Source organism: Malurus melanocephalus, unplaced genomic scaffold (genome assembly GCF_030028575.1).
Source record: "Malurus melanocephalus ecotype Western Australia unplaced genomic scaffold, MMel_1.1 scaffold_11, whole genome shotgun sequence".
Lineage (NCBI taxonomy): Eukaryota > Metazoa > Chordata > Aves > Passeriformes > Maluridae > Malurus > Malurus melanocephalus.
In genome coordinates this window covers 1591379-1617296 of record NW_026623243.1, presented here as the reverse complement: position 1 = coordinate 1617296, position 25918 = coordinate 1591379, and the positions used below count along the sequence as shown (strand labels likewise).

The 25918-nt window shown below is 40.4% G+C and overlaps 2 protein-coding genes across 3 annotated transcripts in view; one reads left to right on the top strand and one right to left on the bottom strand.

The window, feature by feature from the left end:
* WASL (WASP like actin nucleation promoting factor) overlaps positions 1-8320 on the top strand; it is a 48445-nt gene extending 40125 nt beyond the window's left edge. For both annotated transcript variants that reach the window (XM_057378606.1, XM_057378614.1), the window contains exons 9-11: positions 2482-3002; positions 4049-4157; positions 5531-8320. In XM_057378606.1, coding sequence (XP_057234589.1) covers positions 2482-3002; positions 4049-4157; positions 5531-5592 — 692 coding nt within the window. In that variant the 3' untranslated portion in view covers positions 5593-8320. The remainder of the gene's footprint in view (positions 1-2481; positions 3003-4048; positions 4158-5530) is intronic.
* A 17351-nt stretch (positions 8321-25671) lies between these two features.
* Positions 25672-25918, bottom strand: part of LMOD2 (leiomodin 2) — a 5734-nt gene continuing 5487 nt past the window's right edge. Inside the window, exon 2 of the mRNA XM_057378595.1 lies at positions 25672-25918. This exon is cut by the window's right edge and continues 1107 nt beyond it. Within this exon, the coding sequence (XP_057234578.1) occupies positions 25685-25918 (234 nt within the window). The 3' untranslated portion in view covers positions 25672-25684.

Sequence of the window (25918 nt, the reverse complement as noted above, 5' to 3'; positions counted from 1 at the left end):
TTAAATGTGATCTTAGCCAAAGCATTATCTAGTGGAAGATAGCATATCAGTTTAAAATTACACTAGTGTCAGAGTTTCAAAAATTTGCTTACAGCAGTTTTCAAGAGAAAAATTATATAAATTGAAATTATAGCCGTTTGATACCAGTGTGTAAATTGTTCAGTGACTGAAGAGATACAGAATCAGGGTCAATGACTTGTTACATTTATTCCTTAGGTCCCCCTCGGTGGAGTGGTATGTACCTGAGCTGACATCTGAGCATATACTTAAAAGTATTCATGCTGTTCTGTGGTTTCTTTCCTAGATGATAACTTAGTCTGCACCTGTTTGACTGCAATACTAAAAATTATGTTCAAACTTCTTAGTTAAATGGCAAGCAAAACTTCAATTACATTTTTTTCTCAGTAAGAAATCTGTGAGCATCTCTATAGAATCTTAACTCTGTTTAAATGTTTATGGAGTCATTGATTCCAGATTGCTAACTGTAAAATTAGATTGAGAAGACTTGCCTTGGAGTCTTATGACTAGCTTAAAATATTTTTTAAATGCCTCTTTTTSTATTTTGTGTGTGTTAACTTCACATTATGGCCACTTGCATGTATGCAATTAAAAGAAAAACKGTCTCGTCTGTGGCATGCATGATGATAATCTACCTCTGCTTTTTGATAGAGGTAGATAAAATACTCCAGTATTTCAGCAGGTTTATCCATAATTGCGTTACTTGATGTATAGACTTGACTGCTGTTTGAAGTGTTCTTTCTTAACTGAAACACATTTTTCTGTGTTTATTGCAAGAATTTCTGTGCTTCTGTATTCACCCTGCTAGGGTACTGACAAGCCATTCTGCTGAGATGGAAGTTACTTTCCTGTTTACCCTGCCCTTTCCCTATTTTTGGTACTGGTGGTTGATTTTTGGTGACAGTACCATCAGTAAAAGACTCTACAAACTTTTTTGTTAATAGCAGTGTACAGATTAATSTGCATTTATGAAAAAAAATTATTTTCTTGTTTTGCTTGTACCATCTGTTTGAGGGGGAAGGGAGAGAGGAAGAGTTGATGGTGTTTTCTCCTTTCTTCTCCTCCCTCATTTCTGTTCAGTTGAGTGCAGACAGGCTGAATGCTGTTTCAAGAGACTGGATGTGGCATATCTCTCTAAATATAATGCAAATAAACCATTTTCCGTAGGAAAACTTAAACCTTATATTCAGAGTCTACAGGCAGTACAGGCTCTGGAGCCATGACCACGCTGAGAATCTTCTCAGTATTGCAAAAACCCCGGCTGGAGTGCTTGGCTGTTGTTACACTTGGTAATACCGCCCTCCAGTGGCTGCAAAGGAAACTGCAGATAYATCAGCCAAAAATGGTGGGAGTTTTTAAAATCGAGAATGTTGGCAGCCTGTCTCTTGGAAAATATATGAAGTTTCAGAGGCGATTCTCTCTGTGTTTTTCTTGTGAAGAAGTAGAATAAAAACCAGCATCTCGTGGAACTTAAGAACATAATACGTGATTTTAGGAGTAGTGTCTTTCTATAAAGGAGGCATTGAGGTACTAGTGACTCCTGCTTCCCCAAAATCCCATTTTTAGGGATGTCACCTCTCTATGCCAGTGTGGCTAGCCTACTTTCTTTGCAAGTAACRTGAAGGGGATAATAGAAGAGGTAAAGAAGTATCTTCTTGAGTGTAATATACCTTTTCATAATATAGGCATGTTAAATTAAACATGAATTTTCTTAGTTATATGATGACACCTGGATTATTAAGTAGTTATGTACAGCTACTACACAACCTTAAGTACCATAAACCATTAGATGCTTGATGGAAGAGGAAATGAAACAATACTATTTTAAATGCCATTAGCAAAGCAGGTACATTTCAGGGCTACTTCACAGAGAAATGATCCTGTATGTAGCCCTAAAGTTGTTTGCTTTGAAAAGTCCCTGCCATAAAGATACGGTTGGAAGTAATTCTCAGTAAAAGAGACTCCAAGTCAGTTTATGCTGCATTGTAATGCATTAGTAAGGTTTTTTTTTTTGTTACTAGAAGATATTGCTTAAAAAAAAATAGGTGTGTCTGTAATTACCTAATAAAGTAATGGATATATTATGAAGTGGAAATTCTGTATTTCACTATAAGTGTATTTTCTGAAAAGTTTTTCTCTTTTGTTCTGTCCCAGCCCAACAAAATTTTACAGGATTCTTTTGAATTTTGATCAGTCTTTCTGTGTATTGCATTTGCTTCCTGTAGTGTTTGAGTCCTTTACAAAATATGTAACTGATACAGACAGTATGTTCAGCTTGGTTTGCCATGTAGGCATAGCATATATTCAGCTAGATCCAATTTAATCCAGAATTAGTAAAAGTTGCACAGGCACAGAGATCCTTGCAAAAGGCAAGGCACAGCCTGTTTTCTTTTTCTGCCAGCCTCTGRAAGACTTGTGGCTATTGAGTAGCAGGTAATTCAAGATTGTTTTGTTTTATTTCAGCTCCACCTCCACCACCACCTTGCAGAGGAGGACCACCTCCACCTCCCCCTCCCCCTCCCCATAGCTCGGGCCCTCCTCCTCCCCCTGCAAGGGGCCGGGGGGCACCACCTCCACCTCCTTCCAGAGCCCCCACAGCGGCCCCTCCACCCCCGCCTCCATCTAGACCTGGTGCGACAGTGCCCCCGCCTCCTCCAAACCGCATGTACCCTCCACCACCGCCAGTGCATTCCTCATCTGCACCATCGGGCCCACCTCCGCCCCCGCCGCCACCAGCAAGTGGCTCAGCTGTTCCTCCACCCCCTCCGCCTCCGCCACCCCCTCCYGGGCCTCCGCCACCACCAGGCCTTCCTTCAGAGGTTGATCACCAGCTYCCAGTTCCTGTGGGAAACAAAGCAGCGCTCTTGGATCAAATCAGAGAAGGAGCTCAGTTAAAGAAGGTAGAACAGAACAGTCGACCAGTGTCCTGCTCAGGAAGAGATGCACTGCTAGACCAGATACGACAGGGTATACAGTTGAAATCTGTGAGTAAAAGCTGTTTCTCATCCACATTCGCTTGAGACTTACTAATGCAGCGTGAACAGTAAATTGTGGCTCTGCTTTGGGGSCTGGATTGTACATTTTAGAGTTTCTGAAATGATGACTAAACAGTAGTACTGAGAAAATTCAAAGAACACACATTTGGTATAGATGAGTATTGGTGCATGAAATTACCCTTTCAAGCTCATTCCTCACTTTTGAGTAAAGCTTTAAGCACAAATCTTACTATGGTGATGCCAGAGTATCATGGCTGTACAGAACTATTGCAAGAATTATGAAAGATTGCTGCTCTCCTGAATATTCAGTGAAATCACCTAAACAACTGCAGGTAGTGGAAGGCAAGCACTAGATTTACTGGTTTGTTTTTCTTTCCATGTTAAAATGGACCTGCATTCTACAAATGTTGAAGCTTGTAAGAAGTTGGCTRAACAAGTACTGCCCATGAGAGATGCCTTAGTTGTTCTGCTGCAGCACAGGCTATTATTGTTTCTTACTGATGTCACTGAATACGTTAAAAATCATTTCTTTAAAACAATTTTGCTTGCTGGTACTTTTTTTTTGCCATTCCTCTGCACTTGAGGCTTCTGCTGTAAAAAGGGTGAGGGTGTGCTTATATTTACTTGCTATTAGAGGTATGCTTTATTAAAGTCAATTACTTCGGAAGGGATTATCAGCCTGAAGCAATTTCAGTTAACAAACTGTGGTATATACGAAAGATAAAAAAAATAATGGCTATGCAGTCACACAAGTAATGCTGTATAACCATATTAAGAAGCTTTCCATTAGATGAGTACTCACTTCATCAGAGCTGAAATATTTAACCTTGGGTACAGCTAACTACAGTTCTGTTACATGGTAAAAAGTTGAGTTTTGTTAAATAAAGGTTTTGCAGTTTGAGCTAAAGGAACAAGGTATTTCATACTTTCTTCTGCTGGAAAATAAAATCATTAATCTTACAAGAAAGTTTGTTTCAAAGTACAGAGGTTCTGTTTTGCTAATTGCATCTTTCTATTGTAACCTTTTTTCCAAGGTATCTGATGGTCAGGAGAGTGCACCACCTACACCTGCGCCCACCTCAGGAATTGTGGGTGCACTAATGGAAGTTATGCAGAAAAGGAGCAAAGCCATTCATTCTTCAGGTGCGTCTGATGGAATTTTTCTGACCTCRTGGTGTCAGGTTTTCAAGAGTTAACACTTCTATTTGTTGTAAAACACTGTTGGAGAAAAGTGGACTCCAGCATATAGAGCAGTGCAGAATCGTCTTGGCAGTGCCCTGGTGATGGGCTGAATGATTCCTTCATGCTGCTTTGAATTTCTAAGTTATTAATCCAGGTTTATATCCTTATAAAGTTTTTCTTCTTGTTGTTATGGACTTGTTTTTATTTACTAGCTATCCAGTGAAATAAGTTGTCAAAATATTTTGGAAGAAATTTTTTCATGCTTTCTGTTTGTTGATGCTAAGTCTCTTGCGAATATTCAGTTCCTGTGCTGTGGCTCACGATGGACTTTGGCTGCCACCTACTGATAAGGAGCAGATATTCAGGGGTGTTACTTGACTAGGCCTCTACCTAGTCTGAATCAACTTTCCATGCTTAAGTGCTGGGAAGAATTAGGGCTGCAAGAGGATTTGCATTTCTCAAATACCAGCKTGTAATAAATGTAGTTCAGGAGCTGCAATGCAGCTGTTTGGGTACATGTGTTCTGTTTAAGCTTTAATACACTTTTTTTGTAGAGTTTGCCTTGATGCTAAAACTGGATATACAGTCTGCATAGCATGGTTTGTTGATACGCTGCCATATGTAGTGATTGCCAATTTTGGTACTTTCCATAAATAGTAGAAGGGAGCTAAATGTATTGTTTTCCAATGGGAAGGAAATGCTCTTGTGTAACAAATAAGTAGTTGATTTTAACAGGCTGCGTTTTTTTAAGTATGATGCGTATTCAAAAGGTGGAACACTGGTGGAAGTCAACAATAAGCACTGAGTTTGAAGTTGATGTTCATTACACAGCTTAGAATATTCCAGTATCCACAATGGTCTTTAGTTCACCAAACCCTTTTKGGGGGGGATGTTTTTTTATCTGCTTGTAAAGCAAACAAATTCTCTTAGGTAATAAACCTGGGGAAGCAGTTCTTACATTCCAGAAATTAATCTGTTCCTGAAGTTTAAAACCCAGTGTGGAGCAAACTGGCAACTCCCACATTCTCTAAGAAGACTAGTAAGTATTAAGTGTTGAACAGGAGCTTCTGATTCTTTTTCTCCTAGCACAAAACAAGCTACATTCTTCCTACATGGGGAAAGGAGTAAGAAAATAAATTAGGTTTAACTTCCAGCTAGTAACTATCTAAACTGGATGTCATATCTAGCAATCTTAAAACAGAGTATTATCAAATGTATTGTCATGACGACCTTGAACTAATTGTTCTCTTTTCTGAAAGTTGTGACAGAAATCAGTAACACTTTTATCATGTTAATTCTGTGTATGCAAGTGACTTGCGTTTCTTGTCTTGCAGATGAAGATGAGGATGAAGAYGATGAAGAAGACTTTGAGGATGATGACGAATGGGATGATTGATCATATATTATTATATATATATTTTTTAAGGTGAATGATATACTAAACACTGCTTTCTGTCTATGGATTCTGTAAAATTATCATGTAAATGTTCTACCAATTTGCTGTATATTTTTGTTGCCTTTTGCTTTTTTATTAATCTGTGCAATACCTCATTTAATCTGTAAAGGTTTGTCATAATCCTCTACAAAGCTACTCCCTGTTAATGTGTGCAAGTTTACACCTGGATGATCATGTACATGTGAATACTTTCCATTCCATCAATAAGGGAGTTTAAATGTAATATGTAAGACTGACAAAAACCTTAATGTAATTTAGTTATAATGCAAGAAGGAAAACACTATTTTCATACCCTACTTTTTCTGTATCTAAATTTTCTTATTAAAGCCTAGTATAGCACTATGTTCTTTAAGTGATGCAGCTCTTAGTTTGTTTAGCCCCTTCATTTCAAATGCAATGCTATATGAATGTTGAGGCTGGTTTATACTATTGCATGGTTTCAAATACATCAAAACATTGCAGTTCAAATCTTAGGAGTATCCTTACATAACACAGAAGCACTACAGAAATGCACAGCTAGTTGTGAAAATTACCTTGCCCTAACTGTAGTACTGACTGCAATTGAACAGCAGGAGTAATTAATTCTTCTRTTGGGGACCTCTATCTGAAGTTAAACAGGGTAGCTTTACATTGTCATAGTGGTAAAGGCAACTTTGATGCAGACAAGTTCAGTCTTTTGGCTGGTTTGTTGGGATTTGGGGTTTTGGGAAGGGTTTCTGGGGTGTTCTTGAGGGTTGGGTTTTTTTTGTTGGTTGTTTTTTGTTTGTGTTTTTGTTTTTTTCTTCCCTGCTCTTCCTTTGAGAATGAAGATGTCTAAATTGCTGGGGGCTCTAATGGAGGCTGGCAATTGCTACAGCTTGATTTATTTTTAAAATCAATTTTTTTGTGATTTTTAGGCTGAAGGGCTGCATTTAGGGCTTGCTTCAATAGCATTTAATTACTTTTTAAAATTTGTAGGACATTTGTGTACTAATAAACACAAGTGGTATTACTTTGCAGTCTTTGATTTATGGTACACAACAGATGCTGAAACACCAATCCTACATCCTTTAGGTTGGAAAGTCATTAACTCAGAATTACACACTTTGGATAAGTACTGAACTTTATGGCAGTATTTTATCTTCATATGTTGGCTTTAAGACCAAGGGTTGTGATGAAGATCAAGAACCTGATTCACAAGAATAGTATTTGAATAAATGGACAGCAAATGGGATTTTCATTTCACAGCTTGCACATTTATATAAGTTGTACTTTGTAGTGCAGTAAACATTGGCACATCTGCCTATTATGAAATACTAATCTATGCTATGTGGGTATTTAATATCTGCAGCATTAATTACTGTACTTGCTGTAATTTTCAGGTAGAAAATCTTTTTAAAAACCACGTTATCTGACACAGAATGTTTAGTTAAGTCAGTTACATTTGGAGTGTAGTTAATACATAGTGTCCTTGGTCTTTGACTGTAGTCAGGGTATCAAACAAAATTTAAGTTATCAGAATTGTATTGACTGAAACCCAGTGTTGACCTGATCTTGACAGGCTGGACCTGCATGATACGGCTTGGATTTCTAACCCAGTTATAACCTAGTCTTTAGCAAATTACTTCAGTTGTATGAGAAGAAAAGAAAGTTGCTGAAAAGTAGTGGGAGAGGTAAGGTTGTAGTTAAATTATTCAGAGGATGCTAACTTCCTTCCAAGAGTAATATAAGCACATAACTTGAGAAAAAAAAATTGCCAAGTGGTCTCACTTTCTTGCAGTAATTTTCGCATTGGTCTCTGCTGCTGGAAGCACTTCCTGCTAGCTTTGCTGCTGTAATGGCTTGAGCTTTGGATCAAGTGCAAGTGCAGCCTGATGTAGCTAATGGCAGTGGAGTTAACAACTTGTGTATAAGGAAAATTTTTGTATGGCTTTCATATAACTTCTGGCACTGCTCACTTATTTTTATTGCATATAGGGCATTTTAAAATTAAGCAGATGAGACCTAGAGGTTTTCCTAACATGCTACTTACTAGATATGTTTAGCTGTTGTGTTCCCAGAATTGGAATTTCTGTAATATAGTTAATAATTAAGCATCACAGTTCATTAATCAAACTTCTATTCTGGATTTTGGGAGCTCTGAAATTATATTATTGAATAAAACTTTGATTTGTAGATACTGGCCAAAGAAAGTTTTTGGGTTTTCTATTTCTTCATACAAAAAGAACACTCACACCTGTGGTGTCCAGGTTAATATTTACTTTAAAATAGTGTTTGTTCATGAAAAAWTTCAGGCATACAGACTGCGATGGCAGTTAAGTTAGTCACAACTGCATGCTTCAGCACTCTGCCACTTGCACTCCGAGCAGAAGATAGCATTTCACGATACTGGTGCATTGTTGCTAAACATTGTAATGAAGGCCTCTTATATATTCTGGTTAAATGACTGTCCAGATAGCCTTAGCAATTAACAARCTAGCATGAGGCTTTTGTATCTCAACACTCTATGTGCATAGACAATATCAGCTAGCCACTTGTACGTATGAAATTCGTAAGAACTTCTCAATCATTCAGTTTTCCATTTATCGAACTGAAATTTTTACTTTGTGAATTTTTGAAATGTACAGTGAATAGGATGTTGCACTGGTGGCAATTCATCATGAAGCATAATAAAATTAATTTGACCCAACTAGTGTAAAACTGTGTGGTTTTTAAGTGCTGATTGCGGCACAGATTTTAAAATAGATCTGTAGATTGATTACAGACTTTAAAAGTAGCTTTGGTCAYTCAGCCAAATACACAAAGCAGTAAATAGCCACTGTGAAATCGCAGTAGTTTCATGTCTCTGGAAAGTTGGATTGTGCTATTGAGTAAACACAATGAGTTAGAATGTWACACCCTGTCCTCCTGGCAGATCTCACCACTGCTAAGCAGCTTCCTTGGAAACAGCTACTGCTGCAGGCAAGTGCAATAAGCCAGCAACATTTCAAGGTCAAACAAACATGGGATCATTCATTAACATTCTAGAAGTACTAAATAGTTAACTCTTGTCAGTGAATGCTCTAACTTAACCTGGGTTATCCAGATGTAAATCATTGTCCTACACGTTGTAGAGTTTCAGTTCAGGACACTTCAGAAACTTGCTTCTCTCTTCTAAAGCATCCAGAGTACACAACAAAACTATTACCTGGTGTACCCTTARTTTTGAAGTTTGGTGCTTATGTGATTTTTAGGCCTTAAGTATGAAGCAAAGTTGGAATTGTTAATTGCAGGATGAGCTGAAGTATATAATAATTTCCTTTCCACTTCATAAGCAGAAGGTTAAAATAAGTTTTTGGAAGGAAAATTTTCCTTTTATCTTTTTAAAATTTGACAGCGGTTACTTTCCTAAATAAGATTCTTGTTAAGAGGAAAAAGGAGGAAAGACCCTTTTGCTTTTAAGACTGTTAGCAGTCCATTGCAACAGCCTTTATCTAATCATTAGAGGAATTCTTGGTCTAATTAAAGTTCCTGTGGCTTAAGCACAGTGATAAGCAGCCTTATTTATAGAAAAGTGAAAATGGTTTAGGGAAGCTTAGAAGATACTCAGCCTTTGTCTCTCAAAGGACCAATGTTATCCTTTAGCACTGCAGTAAGGACTCCTGTTGCTATGTATTTGTTTACTGCCTGGGGTTTTCTTTGAGTGAGAAAATGGAAAGGATGGAGTAGTAAGAGCTAGAGTGTGAGCTGGGGAGGTTTAATATCTAAGTTTTAACTACCTTGTAAGTGACTCTAGCCTGACACTTTTCTCTAAGGTAGTCTTTGAAAGTTTGAGGATGTTTATCCAGTTGTGAAGGAGCCTTTTTAGGTTGTTTTTTTTTAATTGCCAAACTGCTTTGGCATGTCTGCTATATTATGCTTGAACATGTTAAGGAATAGAATCAGTGCCTAAATATATTCAATGGGATTTTTTTTTCTGACAAATTTTATGCTGAATTTTACAGTATTTGCAGGTGTAACCTGCTAAAATGAATCAGACTAGTAATTTGTTAGATATTCAATTTTTTCTCAAACATAGTTTTAGGTAGTAACTGYAGGATTTCCCCATCTATAAACAGTGCCTGAAATTAGGAAGCTTGATATGTTAAATTTATTGTGTTTTTTTTTATCCATTAGTATCAACAATATACTTAAAGGTCTTTTTTTCTTACTTTCTAAAGGATTTTTGGAATCTCTCTGGAGTGACATTCTTGAGCTGTTACTTCATTCCTTTTCCTCCCTGAAGCTTAATCATCTTGAGTTTGGTTACATGTGCAGTATGAATTCTAAATTTATTGCTTGAGGACTAAAAATGAGGGAGTGCAAGTATGGTTTAMAAAGCAGCCATGACCAGCATTATATTTTTGTATGTACTACTTGGGGAACACAATGAAATCTGATGTTTAAAGCTGAAGAAATAGGGTAATGATTGTATCAAATATCAGACACAAAGGATTTGCTTAAATGACATTGGCAGGCAAACAAAATTGGATATTGGCTCTTCTGGATGTTGATGCCAAAAACCACGCAACTGCTGGAGCATCTGAGCYGGATTTGGAGCACTTTGGTGGTAGATGGGTCTTTCCCAGATGCTCAGGATACAAGGAGCACAGGCTGACAAACTGCTGAGAAGCTTGCACGTTTTCTCTTCTGTTTTCTAGGTAGTCCTACAGGATTGTGATGGTTTGAATAGTCCTTTGGACCAAAACAGTGCTTATTCAATAATCAAGAGGAGAAAAAATCCTCAGAATAAAGTCCTTCAGTTATGGCTCTTCAACTGTCAGCAGAGAATCTGGTTTTATTTTTAAATTGAAAATGAAATTTCAAAAGCAGTCTAAAGCTAGTTAACATAAAACATGTTTTCTGTGGTTCATATTCTGAGGGTAATGTGAAAAGCCCATTGTTAAAGCAGAAATCTGCCAGTTAGTAGTAGTCTTTTTTCACCTGTAGTAGCTTTTAGTATGTAATTCCTAAAGAATGTGTTACTGAAATTCACCTGCCATCTCAGACAGGTAGGAAGTGTAATAATTTTTGGAGAGCAAACAAAGCCCTCTGCTGTCAGTTGTGTTCACAGTGCTCAGGCCTGCAGTTGGTAGAAGAAAGTATGAAACCATTCAGTAAAATTAAGTGATCCTTTTTGTGCTGTAATATCTTCTATGCTTGCCTTACAGGAGCTGGAGTACTCTTCTGACTCATACTAAACTAACGTCCTGCCTAGGTAAATGAGATGTTACCACATCTCAGCYCTTGGTACTTGGCCATTCTTGTCTTCACTAACAATGCCCCTAAATCCCTAAATTGTGGTAGAAATACAGCACAAGTGCCTAACAAATACCTTCAGCATCTTACAGCACACAGCTGTTTCAAGGGAACAGAAGTCCTGATGTGGATTCCTCTTTGGAGGAAAAAATGGTCTTACCTATGTATGAAGGTGAAGAACAACAGAGGTCCTAAATGACCAGCTGAGAAAATGCAGTGCTGATTGCTGTCATGAACATCTGTGATAGGTGGGTGGCTGGTTAAAAGATAGCTGAAATCCAAGGTGCATTGTTCAAGAAGCCAATCCAGCATAAATCACTGATGGCATAGAAAACAAAAAAAAATGGTGCAATTTTTCTTTGGTACTAGGTGAGTTGCTTGGTTCATTGTGTGTGCTCACTCTCCTGGCTACAAACCTCATGTACRCCTTGGGCAGCAACCATTGTGATCATCATCATTCCAACATTTTATGTATAGAATATGCATCCTCAGTCCAGCTGCATGTCCAGTGTAGAGATGGTACGTCGGTTGGGAACAAGCTCAGAGCAGACTCCTTATACTTTGTGCCCTGCATGGTAGGTTTTATCTGAGTTACTTTCAGCTGTGCTGCSGTGGGGAGGATTTGGTGAGGCCTGTGTATTCTGCCAAGCAGAAGTGAATTGTCACACTATTATTTGTAGACACAAGGTATCTTTGTTTCCTGAAAGGCTGTAATTTCAACCGCCTGATTGAAATCAAACRCTGTGGTAGATCAAGTTGTTAGTTTCATTCCTTGTGTTTTCAGTCAGAAAAGCCTTTCTGTTCGTCTAGAATCCTCAAGAAGAGTGATACAATATGAAATCTTTACAGATCTTCAAAGTCCCTGACTTTCCACCATAGCTAGATTATATGCTTCCTTCTGTCTTTCCCCAAGCCATTTTCAGCRCTAAGCTCTTAACCTTTGGCCTATTCTTCAAATATTCCTTCTCTGCCTAAATAAAACTACTGTATTCTCAAAGACAGTTAAAAGTCAAGTTATTGATACCTTTGCTGTCTTGTCCATTCTTTGCCATAGAACAAATTTAGGTTGTCAGCATAGAACAAATTTAGGTTGTCAGGACAGAGCCCTGAATGAAACTGCTGCTGTGTGTGACAGAAGCATCTTGTGTAAACTCAAGCAGGCTCACTCTTGGTGCTCTTTTGAAGGTGACTCCAAAGAGTCACAAGGCCATCAGGGCAGATTGTCTGCASAGGATACCTCAGCAGTATGTACAGAAGCTATAGGAACATCATGGGAATCAGGTCCCATACAACAGCCCCATGGCCCAGCGGTCAGGAGAGGTAGCTGTGCTCTCAGGAACACACGATGTGTAACGGAGCAATCGGGGGGATGCGGTGCAAAGTGGAATCTTACATTTGTCCRACTCAGTCACTCTCTGACCCCTACTCTCCACTTACTGTAATGAGAGTGTAGAAACTGAGCAGGTGCCATCTTGCACTTCAGACACTTCGATGCAGGTGTTTTAACTGAAACCAGATCTGTCTTGCCCTGTGCCTCAGTTGCTTATTTGTGTAATGGTGCTAATAGCACAATGTATATAAATACATCTAGTCCAGACTTGTACTGCAGTCTAGACATGTGACACTTAAAATATTTTTAAATGCCATTTTCCTTGTTCAAATTTAGTGATGTCGGTTCTCAGAACAAAAACATTAGGTAAGACTTCTTTATTTCTACAAGGTCTGCTTTTCAGAATTAGTAGTCATTTTTAAGCTCTCARAAAGAAAATCAAAACAACACTTGACTAATGTCTGTATAGCAGTTAATCTGAGCAGTTTTATTACCTATGTGTGCAAATATAGGGTCATGCTCTAGCATTGCATTAAACTGGTTTTCAGTTTAATATTTTGGAAAYTCAACCACAGCATGCAGTTCCCCAMGGATTTAGTTTTAATAAGCTAAAAATGTTTTAATACACTGTGTGAAAGATACGAGTTTTGGGACCTACAGAGTAGTTGCTAATCTCCTGGTTTACAAGCCAGGTTTTCAGCACAGCTCCCATCACTTTGCTGTGAGTGACAGTGTCAGAAGCTTAACTGATCCTGAACAGAGAGTCCTGCAGCAGTGTGTGGGCAGCCCTATCGTATGGCCATGCCTGAGGCTGGACCTGGCTGCCCAGCGACGCTCACACATTCCTCCCTGAGCATATGGAAAGCGCTGGTTTCATGAGTRCAAGTCATTTTAAAATCACCAGAATCATTGCTTCTCTGATACCCTATAGGTCTGCAAGGTCAAAGGTGCAGCAGTGCTGCTGCTATGCTTTCAGAAAGTGCAGGGGGCCTGGGAACATTTGAAGTGCAGGAGGCATTCTGTTTATGGCTTGGATTTACTGCAGCTCTGTATGTGCTGGCTCCTGCTGGTTTCRTCTTACTGCCTCGTCTGTCTCTATCACCTCAGTTTGAAAGGGGCCATCCTGTTTTCATCAGGGTGCACGTTAAAGCTCTGACTCTGACTTTGTTAGAGGAAAGGCAGCCAGTAGCTTTGAAGTGTGTGATAATATTTTTGCTGCTGGATGATAGTCACACGATACTCCCCAGCCTCTTGGATCATCATGGCACATCAGGAGAAATTGTGACAGGATGTGGCTGAAGTCAGATTGATTTAGTTTCTTGTGTTAGATTTCTTTTTTTCACTATTTGTACTTGATAACTAACTACAGCCATAGGACAAGAACTTGTTAGCTATTTCATCTGAACAGTATGATCCATGCTTACTTAAAAAACTTTGGGACTTGCCAGACGTTTTAAGATCCCACCTAATATTTTATTAATCTTTCTGCATGATTTTCAGTGAACCGTGGCACTGTCAACTCAGAGACAGAGAAGTCTTCCAAAAAACACAAGGGCAAGTGCAGTTCTTTGAATCTGACTTCCTATTTTATTACTATGAAGACAGCTGGTGCTTATTTAGCAGCATCTATTTTGTTGCATTAAAGAAGGAAAAAAAAGAAACAAAACCTTTATCCTTAGTGTAKCTAATTTGAGTGAAACCGGCAAAATGTTTCTGCCCTACAAGACTTAAGGTCTTGCTGAGCAGAAGCTCAGAGATACTAACACCAATTTTTTCACTTAGTTTAAATATTTGTTGTTCTCTGCATGTGTGTGCATGCTGTTGGGATGTTCTGGAAACAGAATGGGATGGAAACRGGATGGAAGCTGCAAATGCAGTGGTCCAGGTATTCATGCCTAGCAGTAGCCTCAGTCCCAGCAAAGAATATGTGTTTAATTGGTGTGATACTTCAGCCACAGGAATAGTTATTAGTCTGCAGAGAGTGAGTCCCTGTAGAATCAGTTTTCAWAATAACCACTGAGCAGCTCTCATGTGCCATAGCTACCTGCTGAGGACGCGTGTTATGAGGTTGTCTCTGCATTTCATTACTGTTTCTCCTCTGAAGAGAAGCACAGAGCTGATACAAAAAATACAAACTTACACTGCAGATGGGAACATCTGAAGTAATCTGCACAACATGTACCAAGCCCCCTTCTCTGTCCTGTGGCACATGAGGGGTTGGCAGAATTCACAGGGTGAAACAAAGACTGGAGTTAGAGAGTCCAGACAGGATTTGTTTGGCTGTCTGAAGCAGTGCCCCATTACACAGAAGGGTATCAGTGTGTACGAGGTTATATCAAGAGTTCCACAAGTTCTTATGACAGTTTTGGCGGTTCTTGCAAACTGACAAAACATTGGGCACATCAGTAACGGGGTCATTGTTAGGTTGATCAGAGACTGGAGCTATATAAAGGACAAACCTCTGTCCTTTATATAGCTGACCCTGCATGCTGCGCTGTATTTATAAAATTCTTCTGATAGAGAATTTTTATTACCAGAACAAACCTATTTTCTCCTCCAAGATACAATTWCATATTTTATATGTGGGGCAGGTGATTATGTAACTACTTTCCAATGAAATTTATAAAAAACCAGAATAGCAGTAAATCTATGTTAAAAATGCTTTGTGAATKTTTTGCTTTTGACAAGTTAATGCTGAAGAACATTTATTTAGATTCATAGTGGAAGTTCCAGTTTTATCTTTATATACCAAGGAAGCCTTCATTTATGTTTATCGCATTTCCAGCTGTTGCCCCAAACATAGGCTTGTTACTGCATGTGCAACATTAATTCACACATCAAGAGGAGGTATTTCTCTTTTTTATTCTAGTTTGTGCAAAGCAGGGAGCTGGGAGGTAACTCACAAAAAGCTAGCTCCTCAACCATCTTTAAAACTTTATGCYATTTAAACATTTTAACCAAAGCATMAAGCATTCTTTGGTTACATATTGCATACCTTTTTCATTAATTAGCACTGATACTCCTGTTTCTTAGTTATATCTCTCACTTCTCATGCTGATTAGTCCACATGCAGAGTTCTTCCCTCCATTTGAGTTGGGTTCATTTTGAGTAGGTGTTCAGTGGGTTGGTGGTCACAMTCTCCCACTGCTGGAATCACCTTTGYCCCAGTTACTGCTCAGTTCTGCTGACTTCACTCCTGGTGGCTCTCATCCAAACAGCCCATTCAGCTTGGGATTGTCTTCCATTTCCCTTAAAAGATTAGCCAAGTACACAATGTTCACAATGCAATCAATTGTTTAATCAGAATTGTCCAGCTATAGCCACTGATTAACAACAACAAAAAAAAATCAAATTTTGAGAGGTTCAGATCGTGAGGGGCTTAATATCAACCACGAGGGCAGGACCCTTTACCTGAAACACAATGAGCGATGTCAATTGAGGGATTGTGTGATGCCTACTAGGAGTGAATATTCTGCATCAGTGGTGAGACATAAGCTGAAAAGAGGTCTTATTCTTTGGTTGGGTTCAGAGCCAGTGGGAAGAGAAAAGCAGCTTGATGAAGCTTTGATTCAGACTGTCTTCATGGGTTGGGCTTTGCTTTTCCTTACCTGATRTAAGGACGTACATCTCCCATTAATGAGCAATGCCAGATGAGGTTTAAAGAGGAAAAAAAAAGGTTGCAGGATGTCTCGACATAAAAATGTGGACTTCAGCAGACATGAGGAGAGGATTGACACCAAAGAGAGCCCCTGAGCCCAAACTGGTAGCATTTGAATCAYGCTGATTATGTCTCTGAGAGAGTTATTGAACACACAAATGTCCCAAAGCAAACATGGAAAAAAGCAAACCTCTTCTACGCAAAACACGGAAATGAAGGGAGCAGGCAGCAGGAGGAAACGGGGATGGAGCATGCTGCTTCCATCATTTTGAAAGTGATAATTGGAGGAATGGCAAGAGATACAGAAAGAAAAGGGAAAACTGCCCATAGTCAAGCTTTTCTTGGTGCTGTGCAGCATGAAGGCCAAGCTGGTAGGAAAGCCCTTCAAGKGAGAAGTCAGATCACTGGTGGGATGGTGCTCACCTCTGCCCCACAGCAAGGGGATCCTAAACACAGCACTTGGGGGAAAGGCAAATAAAATCATAGAGTCACAGAGCCTGAGCTGGAGAGGACCTTAAAGATCATTTAGTTCCAACCCTCCTGCCGTGGACATGGACAYCTTCCACTGGACCAGGTTTCTCAGAGTTCCATCTAACCAGGCCTTAGACGCTTCTAGGGATGGGGCATCCACAAATTCTCTGAGCAACCTGTTGCAGTGTTTCATCACCCTCATAGTAAATAATCTCTTCTTATATCTAATCCAAACCTGATTTCTTCCAGTTTGAAGCCATTCCCCTTGTCCTGTCACTACCTGATCTACAAAATATGCATCCTCCTATCTTTGAATCTCATATATTTGAATGCAGCCTCCCCCTCTGCACCACAGTGTGGGTCCTGCTCAAAAGTTGCTGTACAGATACTGGGAAGGAAATTCTGCCAGCACTGGTTAGCTCAGTGTTTGCATTTTGAAGRATTATAATATATCTGGTGTAGAGGCAGGAGATCAGAGTAGAGCTAGAGCTTCAACAGAATTTCCAGACTAAATCCCTAATTTCACTTAGAAGCTAACTAATTATGCAACTCCAGATTTGCCTTCAGGTCATCCCCAGATGTTTTCAACTAAACCAGATGTTCTGCTTTTAAAGTATGATATTTTGAGTCAGAAATAACTACTCAGGCCACTGCTTGCTTTTAAATGCCAGCAATGGCCCCAGAAACCTCCTGTGACCTCAGGACGACCGGCAGCATCTTTTGGTGACAGATACTGGAACAAGATGGACACATTGAATCTGCTTTTCACAGATCATTGCAGCTCCCCCAGCCCCRGCAAGAGGACTGAACGATCCTGCAGAAGTTTTCCACCTCTTGGCTTGTTGAAAAACTGAGTAGTTTCACTACTTGCCCCACAAGTCATGAATTCTACAGGCTTTTTAACTTAAAAGCAAATGAGAGAGACCCTGAGTCTGCCCAAGAGATGCAATAACCCTGAATTTCAAAGAAGAAAACATCCTATTAAAAAGCTACAGTCCAAYTGAAAATCTTTTGAGACCACTGCTCCATTTGGAGGGGCGGGGTAAATAGTTATCATCTTGGAAAGAAACTGATTTGGAAAGCAGGTGTTTAAACATTGACTGAAATACGACAGGGTGAAATTCAGGTCTTTGCTTTGAGCCATCTCAGATATGTGAGTCCCACCRCAACAGCAGCACTGGAGACCCAGAAATTCAACCCTGGAAGTGATGAATTGACCCATCTCTGATGGAAGAACCTCTATCACCCCACTGCCACTTTACCCCAGGTGTCAGTGCTACTATCAGTACCATGGGACAGTATCAGAAAACCAACAGGCAGAGCAAGGGATGGGAGAGCAGGTTTGGGTAATGCAGATCCCCAAATGTGATAAGGACCCCACATTCCCAGTTACCCTGCACCGTGTCTCCTCTGATGGGGAGGAGTGAGGAGCTGCAGAGGAGCAGGGGGGGATTGCTGCCTGCTTTGGGATCAGTCTGTGGTGGGATCACAGCCGGCTAACGTGGCCAAGGAGCTCAGCCCTGTTACCTGGGTGGCTGTCTGGGACCCCTGCCCTCTGCATTGAGCAGGGTGCTCACCCTGCAGTTAATGAASACTGTGCAATGAATATTGTTTAGGGACACTAGGGTCTCCACCTACTATCTATTTTTACAGACCAGTTTAATTATGTTTCATGTTTTCCTGGAGCAAAGGCCAGTCTGGAGGAGCTTTWATGCTCCACAGACAGGAAGCTGACAAAATGTGCTCAGTGCCCTTGAGATAGCACCATGTCTTGTAACAGGGAGCTGTCAGAGCAGGATTAGGGCCCAGGATTGTCTGAYACCCAGCTGTGAGCTCAGTTCTCCATGTGACCTGTGGGATTCTTCGCAGTGGGAATTTGAGAGTGGGAGCCAGTGGCACGGTGGGGTTATTCAGGCTGCTCAGCTGTGCTGAGCTATCAACTATCAACATCTGTGGCTCTGTTGTCACAAAGAACTTAGGGTACTGATCCAGAAAAATTYAATCCAAGCTAAATCCATGCTACCCAATGTTGTCCTCCCTCTGTTCCTAGTTAGAGGTTCCCAGCATCTCCTTTGCACCAGCAACACAGCTCTGAAACTGCAGTGAGAGGTCCAGGGAAGCAAACCACAACAATCTTCATTTTTGTTGGTTGATTTATTTTTCCTGTGGTGCACATCCAATGCTGTAAAATTGTCCTGGAGCTGCACCCGCTGGTGTTGCATCTAAAATCCAACTACTGGGATGTGTGGAGYGATTGGATCTCAAACTGATTTTAGTCACTTTATAGCAGAGACTGAAAAGTTCAGATCACGAGKGGCTAGACAGAAGATAATGCTGGCATGGGATGACATCAATCTTGTAACAGGGGCTTGTAACACACCCAAACCCATGCCAATCTGGGATGAAARGCAGGAATATTCACCCTGTCTGGGTGTTGCCTTGCAGTCACAAACTTTCTGGGCTRTTGCTGTGCCTGTCTCAGCCCTCACAATACGGGCAGAGTTTGCCTGTACCTGCCCAACCTTCACAACTGAGACTGACCTGCCACGGTCAGGGCACGCTGGGTGAAAAGGGAAACAAAGAGCTGGAATTTGGCAGAAGTGATCAAGAGCACATGAAACCCGAGCACTGTTGCCTTCCAAGTTGTTTGTGAAACACAGCAACACATGCATGTGTCGCAGATTTAGAGAGCAGTAAGCTGAGACCGAGCGACAGGGGTGACCCCACACTGTGTACACATAAACACTTCCTTCAGGTGCCTGCAAAGTTCACTGCTTTAACTGTAGCTCATTGACAGCCCTCAAGAACATTCATGAGTGTGATAATTAAAGAATACAGCTATAGCTCCAAAAGTTTCTCGGAAATAAAACCTGCAAAGAAAAGCCAAGGAAGTACTTAGTATTCAATCATGGRTGGATTGACCTAATGCTTGCAGCAGAAAGGCATAATGAGGTGAAGAAATTAATTTCTTACCAACAAAATTGAAACTTCAAGCATGTCTCCCATGCAAGAAAAATAGCCTCATAAATAGGGGCTGTACTTGGTAAGTCTGGTGAAATATCTTCTCGGCCACTCCTGGGAATCATCCCAAATTTATGCTCCTCAGAGTGCATAAGCCTTTCTGACTGTCAGTTCCTTGTATGCTTGTTTCTTAGCTGAGGAAATGGCAGAAGTCATGTGTGTTCTATTTCACAGGCATTCTTTCACAGCCAGGTCAGCCCTGGGACTCCTCATGGCTTGCCTCATCTGCATTTACAAAATTTCCTGCATTGGATCATGGGCTGTGCTTCTCTCACAATTTAGAAATACATTTACAGTCATCATATTCACTTATATTGCACCAGTCAAAGCATTCCTGTTAGCAAAAATTAAAATAAAGCAAATACAGTAATGATGAATCCAATAATATTTGATGCCTGAGGATCTTGAAGCACACTTGGGCCTGTGTGAAGATAACTCTGCAGTACTGTGAGATGGACCTGTATTGATCTCTCCAAGGCAAAATAGAGGCATAAAAAAGTTAAAAAATATACCCCAGAGTACACAAACAGCCCTCAGTCTTGGCTTTGAGATACATGTTTGGGCTCTTTCCAGACACTCAGTAAGAATTTTTACTGTGACCATAGTTTAACAAAAGAAAAATGTCTTTGCCTGTGTCATAGTCCTGTAGAAAACAATTTATTTTTTTTTTTTTTGGGCATTAAAAAAGCTTTATAAAATTCATATGCATTTGAAGCTGAAAGCAGTCAAAGATTACAGATAGAAATAAATACATCTGGCAGATAGGCTGTTGCCTGGCTTTCCACAATGGCAGAATTTTTCCATATCTCCATTTTTCTTTTGGACTGATCCATCCTTTTCACACAGAATGGTTACATCTGGCTCTAATAGTGCCTCAGTACCCTGCAGCACGTGCATGACAGTTGCCCTATTTTCCTGTCTGCACTGTCTACACAAAAAGAGAGCCATCAACTGCTGTGCTCTCACTGCTATAACACAGRAAAAGACATTTCTCTTTTGTTAAAATATGGCCACAGCTAAATGTGTGAAATCTATCTCATGCTACTTATACAAAAGGGGCCACCACAAATCACCAGGTGCTTCTAAAATGCATCTTCTCAGTGATACATGAAAACAATTTATTTTCTAAGCAAGGCCTTTATTCCTGAGTGCAGTATTTCTCATGTGTATGGCACAATTATCACTATCCTATTTCAGAAATTAAAATTCAAAATCAAGTAATTGAACCGGTGAGTCAAAGTAAACTTGTGTTAAAATTTTTGAGGAATTAATCAAAAAATTAATTCTGTTGTTAACTGCAGCATTTTGGACACATAGAGCTATCAGAACCACACAGTGTATGCAAAATGCTGGGCTTATCAATATGAGAACCAAATTCTACTTTCTCTAGTAAATTATATGGTTCCTGTTGGTATCAAGGGTAGATGGTATTAAGCCAGAATCAAGCAGAAGACCTTGGTTTCCATGTGATAGTCTTTTTCTAAAGTTACATCTGACTTACATGGATTTGAAAATAAAGCATCTCACTGCAAATTGTAGGAGACTTTTATAACTTTCAGCACTATTCCAGGTTGCAGATCCTGTGGAGTTATCACATCTAAGAGCATTAATTTAATAATGGCAGAGCTTCTGTGCTACCAGTTTCAGGCTTCTGCATCTGAAAACACCAAACCATATTATCATTTTCATAAGCTTCCTGCATCATTCTTACAGTAAGAATCTCTCCATTCTTTTCTAATGGGAAGGCTGTTCCAAGAACATTTTTATTCTAAGAGTTTGGACGTGTCTTCTAATTTCTGATCCAATTCAGTCATGCATAGTTTCTGTCTTCTTTTTTTTTTTTTTTTTTTTTTTTTTCTAACCATGTCCCATAGCTCTTTCCACTTTGCAGTATTTATAGACACAAGCTGAAATCCCTTTGAGCCTTTGTTTGGCTAGATTGATCCCACCACCTGTTCTCATCTCTCGCACAGGACAGACTCTTCAGTTCCCCARTTATCCCAGCCATTTTCTGTCCCTCTTCCAATTCAAAACAATTTTTCCTGGCTGTTAGTTACTGAAATTGTACACACCCTTCCAGATGCTGTTTCACTTGGGCCTGCACCTGTGAAAACAGTGTTTGGAGCTACCTCTCCCCTTACACCCAGACACTGCAAGTAGCCCCTTGGTGGCTAACTCATGGTGGGTTTGTCTCACTCTTTAAACAATCTACAGAAATGTCCTCTCTATTTTGGGTGCAGAGCTGCTCTGCCCTAACCATTGTTTCCATGAACTGACAGACTTGTGTCCCAGCAAGGTGGATCACTGTCCAGAACATCAACAGGGGACTCAGGAGGAGGAAGAAAACTTTGAGAAGACGTGGAAATAAAATTTCTTGCTCTTTTATGAGCTTCTGTTCTTTCTATAATCTCAGACACTTCCCTAGGGGGATAGAGGCATAGACTAAAGGGCCACGTACTGGAATGAGAGGTAGCAGTCAGGCTCTGGTATTTCTGGTTCTTTCAAAAGTCAGCTCTTTTACAGAATCACAGAATCATTAAGATTGTTAAAGACCTCCAAGATCATTGAGTCTAACCCTTAACGCAGCACTGCCAGATCCACCACTAAACCACATCTCTAAGCACCACACCTACACATTTTTTGAACACTTCCAGAGATACTTCCATCTCTTCCCTAGGTAGCCTATTCTATTACTTGACCACCTTTTTGCCAAAGAWATTTTTTTAATACCCAGTCTAAACTTCCCCTGGTGAAATCTGAGGGCATTTCCTCTCATCCTGTCACTTGTTATCTGGGAGCAGAGACTGACMCCCAGCTGGCTATGACCTTCTTTCAGGTGGCTGCAGAGGGCAATAAGGTCTCCCCTGAGCCACCTCCTTTTGTCCAGGCTGAGCACCCCCAGCTCCTTCAGCCACTCCTCACATGAGCAACGCTCCAGACCCTTCACCAGCTCTGCTGTCCTTCTCTGGACATGCTCCAACCCCCTCAAYGTCCTTCTTGCARTGAGAGGCACTGGATTCGAGGTGCAGCCTCACAATGCTGAGTTGTTCCACATATGGAGCACATGGATGATGGATTTACATGTGTTTGTTTCTCTGTTCTTTCAGAGAAAACAGGTGGCCACCCCTGCAGGAGCCTTACGAGTCCAAACCAGGAGCACACCTCTGTGGGAGCTTTTCCCATGGCACTTTTCCTACAGTCAGACTTCCAACAGAGRTCATTTGTCTCCCTCTGACTAAAAAGGAGTAAAGTGAACTGAGCTTGCAGGCAGGACCTGGGCTCCAGGGRAAATGCCCCAGGGGTGTCTGTTCCCAAGGCAGAAATACACCTTGGCACCTCCTGGCTCCTGCTAAACCACATTAACACCTATAACATATAAAATCCTGTCCAGGAAAGCAGCACAGAACCTCCCAGAGGGTTTGGAYGCTCATTATACAGCATTCCCTTGCTGTTTGAATGGAAAGGGATTGCTCGCTGGACATATCCGTGAGGGAGGGGACTGCCTTTCCCTTCTGCAGGGCATCAAAACCTTAACRAGGTGTTTTGGGGGGCTCTTCCTTATGTCTCTGCAAATAGGAGCCATGCCTTGAAATGACTCCAAGTGGAACTGCTGTGTATGTATGTAGGCAGAAGGGAATTGCCCAGATTTGCCTTGGCTAAGGCACAGGACACTTGGTGAGGGAGTGTGCAGGTGCTTTGATAACTGCACATGGCTGCTGCACCGTGACTGTACAGCATCTTGGAGGGGGTACCTCAGAGGGCTGATGGACACTTGACAGCCRCCACAGGCAGCAGCACTGGGCAAATCTTCGTAGGAGCTGTGCCCATCATCCTCTACTTCTGCAAAAGGGGAATTTCAACAGCTCTTACCAGCCTGAAAGGTGAATTCTACCTTCCCTTTTCCTTTTTGCTTCTTCCACATTTTTCTCTTCTCCCATCTGCCACTTTTCAGTATTCATTTCTTTCTTTATCTTCTYCTTTTTCTATGTAATTTTTTGCCTCTCATATGGTCACTAGTAAATCTACTTCTTTCCTTAGAAGTGTGATATTGTTTCTGAAAACCATTTTCTTGTCTTGTCCAAATCCTCTCCACTGTGCTTTTCCTGAGTTCCCTCATTGCCTTTTATTTTCCCTTGCAGCTGCTTAGTTACTTTTGCCATTTGATTAAACATCCAGGATATTTCTCATCCTTCACAAGTTTCTATGGACAAGGTCTGGGGCCACAGGTCTACTCCTGACTGCAGTCTGCATTCCAGTATTGCTTCCATCCTCAGAAGATCCCAAGGCTCAGCTTCTATTTGGCCATGGGAGACTGACCATAGGTTGATTTTTATGCTATGGGAGTCTATGAGATTATAAAGGCAGCTAAAGACCAATGCATATCCTGTATTTCCTGTAATACTGGTCTACAAATACTCATGAGCTGTGATCCTGAGCAACAAGAAAAATAYTGGAAAGAGTTTCCTTTAGTTATAGATTGCTTTTGGTATGTTCCAGTCAACCAAAACAAAAGAAAAAAGGTGCCTTCACTGTTTTCTTGCCATGACAGTAACATTCCTGACAATTCATGAGAAGATCCCCTCCCCCTCAAGCTTCATTTCCCTCCAGTAATTTGTTCCTATTTCTGGGAAAATCTGTCTCATTAATACATGCAGGTACAAGCTTACCCATGTTTTTTCAGTACCACTACTGAGTAACCCTAAGTAATTCTCTTTGATGTGGCTTTATATAAAAGAAATACTAATTCTGTTATTTATAGTTGCAATGAGCAAACTAATTAGTACTTAGTAGTGCTTCTGAACATATCTCTCTTCTCATCTTTCAACATTTTGGCCACTACTCAGTTTTTTCATGTTATCACTGCCTTCACACTAGCTGAAGCACCCAGAACCATAACTAATCTGACAGAGGGAGATGCCTAGTGCTACGTGAAGAAGGGCTATTCATGCCATTGCCTGTGATGTGATACCTTCAGTCGTGCATCTCCAAATGAGGTTGGCTCTGCTTCCACTGTATCATATTGACACTTCACACCCTGCTTGTTGTTCAACTGATACCACAGGGAAGCCTTTTTCCACCTGGATAGKAGTCTGCTTTTCAAGTTTCTCTGTCTGACAGGATGTTTGCACTGGGGTTAGTTCTGACTATAGATAGCACTTGTACTGAATGGATCTCACTTGAATAATTTTGCTGCATCCTTAAAATRTTGACATTAACTTTCAGCCTGTAAGTCAGTGTGAACTACAGCTCTATTCATCTCCCAGTTCTTCTCTTAGGCCAAGGTTTAGGACCTTGTGCAACATTGGTGAGCTGACACAACCCTTAGTTTTAGTTGTATACAGCCTTATGAACYATTTTTTTCCAACATCAATATGAAACTGGGCTAACATATGGGCTCAGGTACTATCCTCCTCACAGGCTCAGGTGCAGCTGAGAAAGATCTCAGGATCCTCCCCAGGACACTTCCAGAATGCTCATGGATTTGATGCAACCATCTGGTGGGTTTTTACTCATAGAAATCCAGGACTATGTGTCTGCTTGAAAGCTTCAAACCACATTTATTGTAAATTCATGGAAAAAAAAAAAAGAAACCACAGGCTGGTAAACTATTACATCTCAGTGTAAAGAACTTGTCCAGTGATGTGCAATCAGACAAACAAGAATATCTAAATAAGCAACAACTTCTCAATATAAATCTCATTAAATAAAAAATTATTTCCATATTTACAGATTACAAAGCGAATGGATCTTTAAAGCATTATTTTGTATTTAGCGGGTTTATTTCTTTGAAATAAAAGAGAAATGGCTTGAATCTAAGAGTGTACTTTGGAAGCAGCTTTCTAGACAGTCTATGTTACCACCAGTGAAAGGACAAGAAGCTTCCCCTTGACCACTGCTCTGCTTCTTCTATCRTCCAGGCTTTCACCGAAGGGCTTCRGGCACCTCCACCTATGAAACAGAGGTGGGAAGGGTGTTCATTTCATTTGCTGTGCAGTCAAGAYGGAAAAATTACTGAAATTCCTGCCAGACATAAACAACCAAGAGCTCTGTGCTRCAGATCTTCTCCCACAACAAGACTGAACATGGGAAAGTATTCCACTTTGTGTCAAAATCACAGTCGGACAGAAATCACTGTGCTGAGAAAAGCCTAATCAGAGGGAAGCCTCCACCCAAGTGCTTCATTATGCTCACATTTTTAAGGTTTTTTTTTGGTTTTTTTTTTTTTTTTTTTACTAAATGCATGTACTAAAATTGACTAAGCTTGTGCTATATTTGGGCCACAATCAGTTACTGATTTAGGATATCTTACTTACCCGCCTTAACTGCTTCATGCTGCTCGCCCGAATCGCTTCCATAAGGTTGTCGTGGAGAGACCTTTGTGGGGTGGATGGCCGGGTGGAGGGTCGTGAACCCTCCTCTGATTTTCTGTCCGAGACTGATTTTAGAGAATCTTTAATTTCTTTCAATATGCTGTTCTCATGTTTTCTGCATTTTTTGCCTTTTTTCTTTTTCTGTCCATTATGTAAGGC